At 39.6% G+C, this 12963-nt stretch overlaps 1 protein-coding gene across 3 annotated transcripts in view; it reads right to left on the reverse strand.

Moving 5' to 3' along the window:
• Positions 1-12963, reverse strand: part of PHEX (phosphate regulating endopeptidase X-linked) — a 185864-nt gene that overhangs the window by 40222 nt on the left and 132679 nt on the right. For 2 of the 3 annotated variants that reach the window (XM_004435197.3, XM_087427445.1), the window contains exon 15: positions 4800-4858. In XM_004435197.3, coding sequence (XP_004435254.2) covers positions 4800-4858 — 59 coding nt within the window. Of the gene's footprint in view, positions 1-4727; positions 4859-12963 lie in introns of all 3 variants that reach the window. The other variant, XM_087427444.1, reaches the window with a different exon arrangement.

Consider the following 12963-nt stretch of genomic DNA (forward strand, 5'->3'; position numbering starts at 1 on the left):
TGTTTCTCTTGTGACAGACTGGCTCTCCCAGGGACTACTGACAGGCCAGTTTTAGATACACAAACCCTGACCTTGGTAGTCTGCTGGCCCTTTTCAAATTCATCTCATTAAATCCTCACCAAAAACTCTGTGGGCTAAATAACCTCAACATGTGGCAGATGAGGACAATAAGGGTCACGAGGGAGCAATACCTTGACCAAGGTCATACAAGTAAAGCAGTAGCACTCAAGGTCTCCCATCGAGGTTCTCACTGTTTCCCCACTAAAAGCAGGAAGACCAGTTTTGCAGCGATCACGAAGTTAGGGAAGCACAAGCCTAGGCACCAATAACTTCAGCTCCTTGTTTTCCTCTTATATTTTTATATTTAATATATTTTCCTCAAATATAATTAAATTCCGCAACAGCTCCTGAGTATAACTCCTCGTACAGCAGGTTTAAATCATTATTATTCCTCATTACACTCTGTGTCTGAAGATATTGCTACCCAGCTTGACAGGGGTAGAAAAATAAGAAGCTATAACCACCTTGTAAAAATCTAACAATGAAAGATGGTCACAAATCATAGGGTTTCACACAAAGGCATGGATTTGCAAAAAAACCTACAGGTTTTCTATTTTCTACACAAGTCTCTACTGCAGGCGGATGCAGACTTAAGCGGCATAAATCAGAAAATGATAATGGGAACTGAACGAAATTCTCATACATCACGTTACTAAGTATAGTTACATCTTAGATGTGAAACACAATTAAACAGATGGCCACATGCTGTCAGAATCAGCCCCTAATCAATAAAGATGTTCATTTTAGAAAATCACCTCAATTTTTCACTTCTTCAGTGAAGCAAAAAGAAGGCAGTCGGGGGCTGGGGGAAGTCCCAGGAAACCCAGTGGGGAAATGTATAAGAAGGAACTCCACCTGTCTTAATTTGTAGTCCAGAAAATCAGAAAGGAGAGAGAGAAAAGAAAGTCACCCAAAGGATTCCTTGTCATCTTGCCTGGGAATGTAATTTACAATGAGAGCAAGCACTGGTCATCAGGAAAACAGAAACAGCTTGAATCTCTTAATTAAAATACTGCTTCAAATTGTTCATTCCAAACCCCCTCTGCTCATGAGCTTTTGAGAAACCACTAGGTCACCCTGAAATGGCTATTTCTTCAGTAAACCTCTGATAGGATCAGCTCTTCCTAGACAAGAAAAAGTGTGAGCAGGGGTGAATCCTGGAGGCAGAATTACTATTAGACATACTTAAATCCCCAAAGGAGCAGTAAGCATTCACTGGCACTGGAAAGTGAGTGTGGACACATTAGTGAAGAGTCTATCTCAATGCCTTTTCTTGCATAAGAGCTGATCTATTACATTCACTAGATTGATGAAAATTAAGTCTACTAATGCCAAGAGGTGATGAAAATGAGAGTTGATGAAAACACCCCTGTACTTTGGAAAACAATTGGTGTTATCTGGTAAAGTTGAGTGTTTGCATACCCTACAAAGCCAGTAATTCCACTCCTAGTATATACCCCAAACACTTTTTCAGGGGAGATGTACAAGAATACTCAGAGTAACACTGTTCATAACAGCAAAAGACTAGAGAGGAAACACATAAGTTTGTCAACAGATAAGGTCTATAAAACAGATAAGTAATCTGGAGTACAGTCATGCAATGGAATATTATACAGCAGTGAAAATGAAAAAACCTACTGCTACATGCTACATGAATGAATCTTAAAAACATGTTGATTGGGGCCAGCCCAGTGGCATAGTGGTTAAGTTCACGCACTCCTCTTTGGTGGCCCAGGGTTCGCAGGTTTGGATCCTGGGCACGGACTTACGCACCGCTCTTCGGGCCATGCTGTGGGGTCATCCCACATATAAAATAGAGGAGGATTGGCACAGATGTTAGCTCAGGGACAATCTTCCTCAAACAAAAAGAGGAAGATTGGCAACAGATGTTAGCTCAGGGCCAATCTTCCTCACCAAAGATGCATGGTATACATGCACTTTGCACTTAAGATTGCATGCAGTACCATACCATTTATATTATGCTAAAAAATAAGCAAAAATAAACAATATATTGTTTAGGGATATATAAGTGGTTTTAAATTTATTTTTAAAAAATAAGAAAATGATTAACACAAAAATAAGAACAGTGGTTACCTCTATGTTGAGCAGCACAGACAGATGCAATGATATCAGGAATGTTCCAGTTGTTGGTTGGGTGGTGGGTTCATAGGCATATATTTATTTTATCATACGTCTTCTTATATACTTTACTTTATATGTTCTAGCACGTTATATATATTCTTTTGCATGTACCAAATATTAAATAAAACATTTTCTTTTAAAATGGATAAAGAATTTTCTATTGCCCAACAGGTTGTTCCAAATAATTATAATTCATATCATATAAATATAATTCATGTTATTATACATAGTAGATATAATTAATATCTCAAATAGCATAAGTTCCTCTGTAAGACGTGCAGCTTAGTTCTCATCTTGGAGCTATATCAAAACATCATGTTGTACATTTTAAATATAAACAATTCTTATTTGTCAATTATACCTCAATAAAGCTGGGGGGAAAAAAGAAAGCAATAGTATTTTCATGACAATAATGAATATTTTACAGTAAGGAGTGACATTAGAAATATTCAAAATATGTAAAAACTTATCTGGTTATATAAATTAATGTAGAAATCAAAAATTACCACCATCTGCTGGTTTTCCTTCTGTACATAACTCAGACCAAAGCCCTGCAGAGACTGCCATTCCCAAAAGTGGCCACATGAGGGCGACTCTAAGGAGATGTGCCTGGTGGGAGTGGGCAGCCACAGCCTTCCAGCTGTCCTCTCTGGCCAGGGAGTCCTGTCGGGATGAGGGCCAGCATGAAGGACCTACAATGGGCAGGCAGGACACCTCACTGAGAAGGTGGCATTCAAGCAAAGATTTGAAGGAAGTGGGAGCGCAAACCAGGCAGATCCCTTGGGGAAGTTTTTGAAGGTAAACACAGCCTGGAGCATGCCAGGAGGGAAGAGTGTCTCATACTCCAGGAACAGAAAGGAAGCCAGTGTGGCTGGAACAGTGCGGGGGTAAAGGCAGTGTGATAAGAGGCCTTGGGCCATTGCAAATAATTTGGCTTTTATTCTGAATCAGACAGGAAGCTGATAATGGGTTCTAAGCAAAGGAGGGACATGAGATGACTGTAAAACATCTTAAAATGGCTGCAATATTATTTTTAGAATAGACTGAAGGGGGATGAGGGCAGAAGCAGGGAGACCAGTGAGGAGGCTATTACAGGCATCCAGCGGGGAGATGGTAGGCATTGTCAACGGTGGCAAATGTTTATAAATTTCATCCCTTGCTTTCAACAAACAGCACAGAGATGTGCTTAAAACCATGAGATTAGATGTTATCACCAAGGAAGGGGGTGAAGATGAAGAAGAGAAAAGGTGCAGAGGGGCTGAGAAACCAGCAAGGGCTTGAGCAGGAGCAGCCCGCCCTCCCCACAACAGGTCACCACCAACCTGAACTAGGTGTTTGTCATTCTCGTGAGAGTCTTCACACTTTTACTACATATGAATGTACCTCTAGGCAATATATAGAATTGTTCTGCATGCTTTTCAATTTTCTTTATATGGTATCATACTCAATATATTCTCTCAAGTTGTTTTTTTCCCCACACAACCTAATATTTGTGAACTTCATCCATGTTATTACATGTCACTCTAGGTCGCTCATTGTTCACGGCTATATGGCATTCCTTTGTGTGAACATGCCACATCTAACTCATTTTCCAGCAGAAGGACATACAGGTTATTCCCCTTTTCCTGCTATGAGCATTCTCATATGGGCCTCCCTACACGAGACTTCTCTAGGGCAGTGGTTCTCGAACTATGTTAGAGTCACCTGGAGGGCTTAATAAAACAGATTTCTGAGCCCCATGTCCAGGGTTTGTGAACAACAGGTCTAAGGTGGGACCCAAGAATTTGCATTTCTAACAAGTTCCCCCATGATGCTGTTGCTCCACAGCATCTCAAAGTGTGATTCTCAAAGTGTTGGACCACACTTCGAGAATCACAGCACTGGGATACATGCTAAGAGTGCAGATGATGGTCACAGATACGCATGCACATCTTTGGCTTTTCTAGGTGTTGCCAAATTGCTCTGCAAAGCGGGTGAACCATTTTACATTTCCACTAGCAGTGAGTATGTGTCCCTGGTGCCAATGCTTGGCACTGTCTGATTCTTAATTTGTGCCCATCTGATTTTTAATAATTTTTTAAACTTACCATGGCATTTATAATTACATGTACCCAAAACATGTAAATACAAGAAACTCAAGGCTTTACATCCTAGTGTTAATTAGAACATTTCCAAACTTTTCTTATATACAGATAGTTCCCTCAATTCTACAATCTGCCCATTTACTTGCCTGTTTTTCCCATCAATCCTAGAAATAAACAAAATGATATGGATAAAATCAGTAAGATCATTATGAGAGGAAAGTGGAAGCTTGCTCCTTTTCATGGCCAACTTCATTGTAATTTTATCTATTGTAGTTGATTTTTTTTTTTTTTTACTCAATGGTGATATAAAGCTTTAAAAAAAAACTTAAAAGGTAAAGGGAGTGAGGAAAATTGGGCATATGTGTAGGGAAACAAACTACCTTCACCAACATACCTGATCACTTTTGGGGGAAAATAAAGAGTGCCCTACCCGGTCATGGGAAATCATGGTAATGGGAAAGTTCCCTCCATCTTCTACCAGATTAACAAGGAGACCAGAAGCCAAGTACTCACGGATCTGGTTGGTGGATGCACTGTAGAAGGCGTTGACAGTCGTTGGATTTGTAAACCACCTGTAGAAAGGGAAACAAACACCACCAAGTGATCATCACTATCCAGGCAGGAGGGCAGCAACAAACACAATGTGTTGGGATTTATTAGCAAATAACCAGGGAACAGTGGGGACATGGGGCGTGTGGGGAAATTATCACCTCAGTTTAAGGCTATTGCTCTGATCAATGAACACTCTCATCCTGAATTGAACATAGTTCAACGAGACTATATTAGCATGCCTGGTTATTTGCTGTTACTAACTTACTGGAAAAAGCTCTGAAACAGCTTTAATGAGAAATTCTAGAAGCTAAAGGGCTCTCCCTGCAGATGGAAACACAGCAACAAGCTTGTTTGCCAGGCCCTGTTCAATGGGTCCATGGGACAGCTGAGTTTCTATGCTGCTTCACCTCTGACCTGTTCATTAAGAGGTTTTGGATTGATGACAATACAGAGGTCCATGTAAAGAGAAACAAAGTACACCCATGCTACCCAGAGGATCTGCCTACTCTGGTGGAAGTTTACTGATTTAAGCACCAAAAGATCAAACGACTCATCCTGCCTCTATCAGAAACTAGCTGGGTTGTGTTGGAACAGTTGCCTACCTTCCTGGGGTTTAGCTTTAGCTATAAAATTAAGGTATTGCATTAGGAGATCTTGAGAGGACCTTCCAGCTATGAAGAGTCTACACTCCATTTTAAGAGCATAGTAGGTTACTTAGATCTGGGTTCAGCAAAATTTTTTTCTGTGAAGAGTCATATCATAAACCTTTAGGCATTTTGCAGGCAAAGAGGCAAAATCAAGGATGCTATATAGGTATTTGTACAGTGAGAGAAAATGTTCAATTTTTATTGACAAAATTCAAAAAATAATAATAATTGAGTACAATGTTTTATAATACAGGCCTATTAATGAGAAGAATGGAATTCTTTGGGGGCAGGATAACATTTTGTTTAATTGGGGTTCAAAGTTAGTGCTTCCCATCATAAAATCAATGGCAAACATTTATCTCTAAAAATCATTCTTAGCTCAAGAGCCATACAAAAACAGGCAGCAGGCAAAGTTTAGCACACAAGCTGTACTTTGCCAACCTCTGACTTAGATGGCTGTGAGTTTCAGCCACTGTGCCTTTATGATTAAAACCAAGCAATTTGTCTTAAGCTAAATTCCTTAAAATAAGCTTGTATAAATCCCTTTTGAGAACAATCATTTCGCTAATTAATGTTTAATAGGATAATTACGTCAGACTAACAATTTCTGTCAGACTAATATGAAACTGGCAGGAAACCCAAGTGTTGATTCTAGTTTGTCCACCCATACGTTCTCCCCACCTATAAAGAAGTGCATGAATATGTCATTCTATTATTATTATTATTATTATTATTATGAGCTAACATTCACTGAGCACTTACTATGTCCTAAGCACTTTCTATTCAGAGGTTCTTCCCCATAGGGAATTATTAGCCCATTTCACACATGAGGACAATGAGACTTACAAGCATTATATACTTGTACAAGGTCTGGTCTGTCTGATTTCAAACCCGTTCTCTTAAGTATTATATTATACTGGAGACATTACTGGAAATCAAGAGAGTGTCCCTTCTCTTGTCAAAACTGAAACCTATATGAAACCCATTTCCATAAATGTATATCCTTTTCCTTCAAATTTAGAATTAGTATTTCAATAAGCCCTAATGTTTAACACAAACTTACTGGCTGGCCTACTTTTCTGAGGAAGTAAGTGATGGGAAAGCACCATTATTGACCAAATGTCACTACCTGTACTAGGTAGAATTATGGTCCCAAACAAGATGTCCACGTCCTAATCCCTGGATCCTGTGAACAGGTTACATTACGTGGCAAAAAGGACTTTGCAGATGTAATTAAGTTTAAAGACCTTGAAATAGGAAGATTATCCTGGATTATCCACGTGGGCCCAGTCTAATCACAGGAGCTCTTAAGAGCAGAAAACCTTCTCTGGCTGGAATCCAAGAGATGCAACAGAGAAGGAAGTCAGAAGAGATGCTGGCAGAACAGGAAGTCAGAGAGATTCCAAAAGTGAGAAGGATTTGACACGCTGTTGCTGGCTCTGAGATGTAGGGGCCATGTGCAAGGACCACAGAGAGACCTCTAGGAGCCTAAGAGTGGCTCCCAGCTGATAGTCAGCAAGTAAGTAGGGACCTCAGTTCTACAACCACAAGGAACTGGATTCTGCCAACATTTGAATGAGCTTGGAAGAGGATTCTTCCTGATCATTCAGAGCCTCCTGCTAAGGTCCCAGCCAGCTGATACCTTGACTTGAGCCTTATGAAACGCGGAGCTGAAAAAGCAGCCAAGCCAACCCACACTCCTGACCTACAGAACTGTGACATAATACATTTATGTCGTTTTGAGTTGCTACGGTTGTGGTCATTTGTTACAGCAACAACAGAAAACTAATACACTACCCAAAGAACCAAGCATTTGTATGTCTGTTGTTTGGGTCAAGAGGGGAGAATCCAACTGCCTCTCAACTTGGCTTCTAAATGACACCGGAGTTAAACATAATATGTACCAAAGATTATGTGTATTCCTAGAGCTCATCCTTTGTCTTCCCATCCCTCCCAACTCCCCTCCCTTTAGCAACAAGTAAACTTCCAAAACACTAGGGTAAGAGCCACACAAGGAAAATGTTTCTAACTGCTGATGGACAAAGGTGGATAAAACAAAGAAATCAAACAACCAGATGGGGCCTCTGAAGCTTCGGCAAGAATACCTAAAACATCTTACTTCAGACACACAGTCTCACCTTTCCTGACCTCCCAGAGCTCTTGCTGACTCTAGGGCATGTTTGGAGCCTTGATTATACCCAGAGCTGAGATTAAGTGGCTGCACCAGTAGATTCTACCAGTTGTGGATGCTATTATTTCTTCTTACTGGTCAGTGCCCACACCAACCAGCCGTTAAATATTCTGTCTAGCACCCTGATTATATCCAAGTTTATTATATGTTTAGTTTCATTATTCTGTAATGTAAGACTACCTGTGCTGGTTTTAATATGTGTTTGCAATTTTTTTCCACTCCTCCCATTAAGAGGTGGAGTCTAAATTCCTGTCCTCTTGATCATGTGCTAGCCTTGGTGACTCGCTTCTAAAGCATAAAATGCAGTGGAAATGACATGGCATGACTTCCAATGCTAGGCAGTTAAAGCCGATACAACCTCCCCCTGGTGCGCACACGTGCACCCCCCCTTCCTCTCTCTTTCTCAGGAAACATGCTCTTGGAAGTTTATTGCTCAATCAGCACGCTATAAAGAAGCCCAGTAGACATGGAGAGGCCATAGCAGGACTTCCAGCCAAAAGCCAGCACCAACCACTAGAAGTCAGAGAGGAAGCCTCCCACATCACTCCAGCCCCAACCACTATCTGACTGCAGCTACATGAAAGACCATGAGCAAGAACCACTCAGCTGAGCCTAGTGACCGCCAGAGCCTCGAGAGAGAAGAACAAAGAATTCTTGTTGTTTTAACCCTCTAAGTTGTAGGGTGGCTTGTTATACAGTAGATAACTGAAACACTGAAAAGTTGGCTGTCCCCAGACGAAGTCCTACCCAATAGGTTGACTTTTCCCATAAAAATGTTTCATTTGCCCAACACAATGGTTTTAAAAAGTGCTCAATTGGAATTCCTTTAAATGAGGCAGGCAATCACTAGTTCTCCACAGTCCTCACCACTACCTATCATTTACACCTGTCTAGGTCATTTGTTAACTGATTGGGCACTGACGGCATATGAGTTTGTACAACTTATCTCCCAAAAAGATTTTAAGTCCTTACGGGCTAGGACTATTATCCAAGTAGTATGTGCTGAGCAGAAGATCACTAAATCTATTTAAATAAATTTACTGCTATGTATACATCTGCTTGAATAAATAAAGAATGTCATTCAAGTGTTTTAAATTCTTCTTACTATGTCTTTAGGGTTTTCCTGCAGTCTGTGTTTGGGAAAGGATTTAGTGGATAAGGTAGGAAGAGGTCTCATATAAATTTCAAATCCCAAAATATATGGGGATGAAATTATACTGGACAATGGGATACATAAAAGGAGTGTAATACTGAAATACAACAATCTAAAAGAAAAGACATTAGTACCCTGATTTCTGTGGACCATATAAAATAGATATATGTCAGGCTCAAGTTTTACATTATACCTATCAACTCTTAAAGATAGCTCAGGGAATATGGAATAGAAAAACCATCAAGTATTAATTGATTTCTAATATCCCGTAGATTATATCCTTCCCATTCCATGCTATAGATAGTGCTTTTGCAAACAAAAATTCTAAGCAGAACCATAATTTGTATAGACATTTGATGTACTTTTACATATTTTTCAAAAGATAGAGAAAGAAAATCCAGACATGTTTAGTCACAGTAGAAAGAGAGTGAGTTAATAGGGAAGCTGGCTTAAAATCATTTCTGTCAAAGAAAGGGGATCCTGAGGGAAAGAAATTACTTTTGATTCAAGCCGAGCAGTGAAGTAAATCCTCTATTTTTAAGCAAGCTGATGAAGTGACAATTCTGAGAACCAACCCCTAAATATGTACCTTCAGGGATGACCACCCAATTAATTTCATTCTTGCTGACATTTCCCATCGCGTTAGAAACTTCTTAATGCACATTAGTGCAGCTAAAATGGATTCTATGAGAATGAAAGATCAAGGGTATTTATCTGCTATACCCACAAAGAAGCAAAATGTTATTTCAGGGCTTTGTGGAAATATAATCATGATGTGCTGTTCAAAGTAAACTAGTGTCGTGGAGCTACTCCAGAATCATCCCCTCTCGATTAACTTATGAATTTTCAAACCTAAAAGATGTCAATTAAAGCCAATGGGTATCATGAAGCTAAAATTCCCTATAGTGCCTGATAACGAGCAGCCCGAAATTTCTTTTAAAAAATGGACTATCATATCACTTACTGTGCAAAGAGGACCTTAAATTTCTTAACGTTGCTTTCCCTGAAATAGACATATAGTCTGAGGAAACAAGAATTTCTAGCATTGTACTGATTTTCATTCCTGGAGAACTTTTCCAGAAACATTAACCAATTTAATGTCCTTGTGAGAAAGGTATTTTTTTATTGATGTTTTAATAGTTTATAACATTGTGAAATTTTGGGTTGTACATTTTTGTTTGTCCATCACCATATATATGTCTCCCTTCACCCCTTGTGCCCACCCCCTACTCCATTGCCCCTGGTAACCACAATACAGTGAGAAAGGTATTTTTCTTTTTTTTTTTTTTAATTTTTTGTTTATTGCAGTAACATTGGTTTATAACATTGTAAAAATTTCAGGTGTACATCATTGTACTTCTATTTCTGCATAGATTACATCATGTTCACCACCAAAATACTAATTACAACCCATCACCACACACATTTTTTCATTGACAGAGAAGTAAACTACACAAATCACAGTTTGCCTAAGCTCACAAAGTCAGCCAGCATTTTTCTAAGGCATGAATAAAATATCAGAAATACTCAAGGCCATTAGAATCTGACAGTGCGTCAGTATTTTAGGATGATGCTAAAGATGACACATTTAGGAGCTTTTCAATTAGCAACCCATGCCTTGCTACACACCTAAATGAATAACAACATTTTGAAATTGAAGAATTAACTTGGTAGCATCTTCAATATGGAGGAGTCCCTGAGAAGACCCTGAAAATTCACAAAAATACTGGTGAGATTCTTGAAATTTCCTCAAGTTGCAAAAAGAAGAGTTTGAACTGATCTGAAGTAGATCTGAAAGGGCAGGATGATTTACAAAGATCTGTGACTACTATACTATATGTAGATGCTCACCGGGATATTGGAAACCACTTGCTGAAGTCGTTGAATTTGAGAAGCTAGTTTTAGAATACTAAGTCTAAAATTTCTACCAAATAACTTAGGCTGAGAATGAAGCAGGAGAGATGGACTGAGAGATACTGCAATGAGAGAAGAGAATCAAGGACAATGGAGCAGATGGCTTTAAACCAGTTATCTGTCATTTCCAAAGAAGTTCTAAACCCTTCTGCTTTCTTCATCTGTGCTTTCGATTGGAATCAGGAATGCGTAGGGGAGTGGTTCAGCGTTAGGCCTACTCCTTAGTAGTTCAGCTTAGGCCTACTCCTTAAAGTCAAACACTTTTAACTAACTTTATGGGTGTATATTGTAGAAAGGTTTGAAGGGCAGAGAGCAGGGATGGCTAAATGGGAGTCACGGCTAAGAGAGAGAGGTGGTAACCACAGCTTACACCAAGGGAGGGTATGAGGACTAAAGTTCCTAGAGGCCAGAACCAGAACAGGGAGTTGGAAGGGAGAGTAACAAAAGACCCAGAGAGCATAAAAAGAGCCAGCCAAAGATCTGGAGACCAGAATGTCAGCCAAGGTTAAAAAGTGGGCCATGACAAAAAAAAAAGTGAGTCTTGGAAGCCAAGCTTCCAGCCACTATGACATGAAAAGGTCAACAAATCCTTTCCACAAAAATCAAGTATAAAACTGGACATAAGTGCCAACAAACAACAATTTTAGAGCTCTAGGAATTATCAAAGGCAAACAACAAATTGGAAAACATTTAATTTTGAAAAACTGCTAGAGCTTGGGAGTAAGTAGAAGAGGAGTCTGTGGCCTTCTTGCCTGGGACTGCTCCCATCCCTCCCAGCTTGGTCAGTGAGAACTTAGTTTTATCAGGATAAGGCTGGCTGGAAAATCCATAGCTTTGCTGCCACCAGGGGTGGACTCAATTGGGGGTGGGGGTGAAAACCTGCAGCTTCATCAGCTAAAAGTGGCGAACTTGGTAGAAAACAAATGAGGAAAACCCACAGCTTTGCTAGCCTGAAGTTATGGGTCCCACTGGGGAGAGTGATGGACTAGCCAGAAATTTAAAAGGGAGAACCTGGAACTGAAAGAGTCATAGAAGGGTGAGATAAGCTCTCCACACATCCTTGGTTAACTGGGAAATTAGGCACATGTGCAGGGGACACCTGAGAGAGCCCGGTGGAAAGTAAACACCAAGGCCAACTGAGAACTAGTTGTGACTTAGAATGCACTCCCAATCTCCCACAGATCAATTGGCAGAGGGCAGAAGCCCTACAGGTTCAAGGTGTTTAAGCACAAGCTCTGCCCTGATCCCCAGCTGAGCACTAAGCTATGCAGACACAGGGACACCCACTAGGAAGTGAGGCTAAAAGATAAAAATAAGAATTAAAAACATGAGCAGAGACATCCATGACCACACTCTGTAGGGGAGACAGATTCTGCAGTGTAAGTCCAGGAAAGTTACTTTTAAAAAAGCCTCAGAAAAATAAACCAGAATCCACAGTTGCTACAATATATTATCTAAAATGTCATTTTCAACAACAAAAAATTATGCTATGCACAGAAAGAGAAACGTGTAACAGAAAAAAAAAAGCAATCAATAAAAATTGACTCTAAGTGAGCCCAGATGTTGGATTTAGCAAAGACTTGAAAGTAGCAATTATAAATTACAGTCACCCATCACTTAACGACAAGGATACATTCTGAGAATGCACTGTTAGGCGATGTTGTCATTGTATGAACATCATAGAGTACTTACACAAACCTAGATGGTATAGCCTACTACACACCTAGGCTATACAGTACAAATCTTATAGGACTATCATTGTATATGCAGTCCATTGTTAACCAAAACGTCATTATACGGTGCATGACTGTAGTCCAAAGAATTAAAATGAACTATATTCAAAGAATTAATGGAAAATATGATGACAATGACTCAACAAAGAATCACAACAGAGAAATAGAAAGTATGAAAAACAACCAAATGGAAATTCTAGAGCTGAAAAGTATAATAATAAAAATGAAAAATGTGTTAGATGGGTCAACAGCAAATTTGAGAATGCAGAAAAAACAATCAGAGAATTTGAAGTTAGACCAATAGAAATTATCCAATCTGGAGAACAGAGAGAAGAAAACACTGGAGAAGTGGACTATAGCAGAACAGAGTCAAAAGTGCCAGCAGGCAGAAAAAGCAATCTAAACCTGAGCTGAAGAAGTTCTCAATTGTAAGCCTCTTATTCATTTGTAAAACAGGGATAATAAATAGTACCTAGAGGGGCCAGCC

Source organism: Ceratotherium simum, chromosome X (assembly GCF_057802395.1).
Source record: "Ceratotherium simum simum isolate JZ-2026a chromosome X, ASM5780239v1, whole genome shotgun sequence".
In the NCBI taxonomy this organism is placed as follows: Eukaryota; Metazoa; Chordata; class Mammalia; order Perissodactyla; family Rhinocerotidae; genus Ceratotherium; species Ceratotherium simum.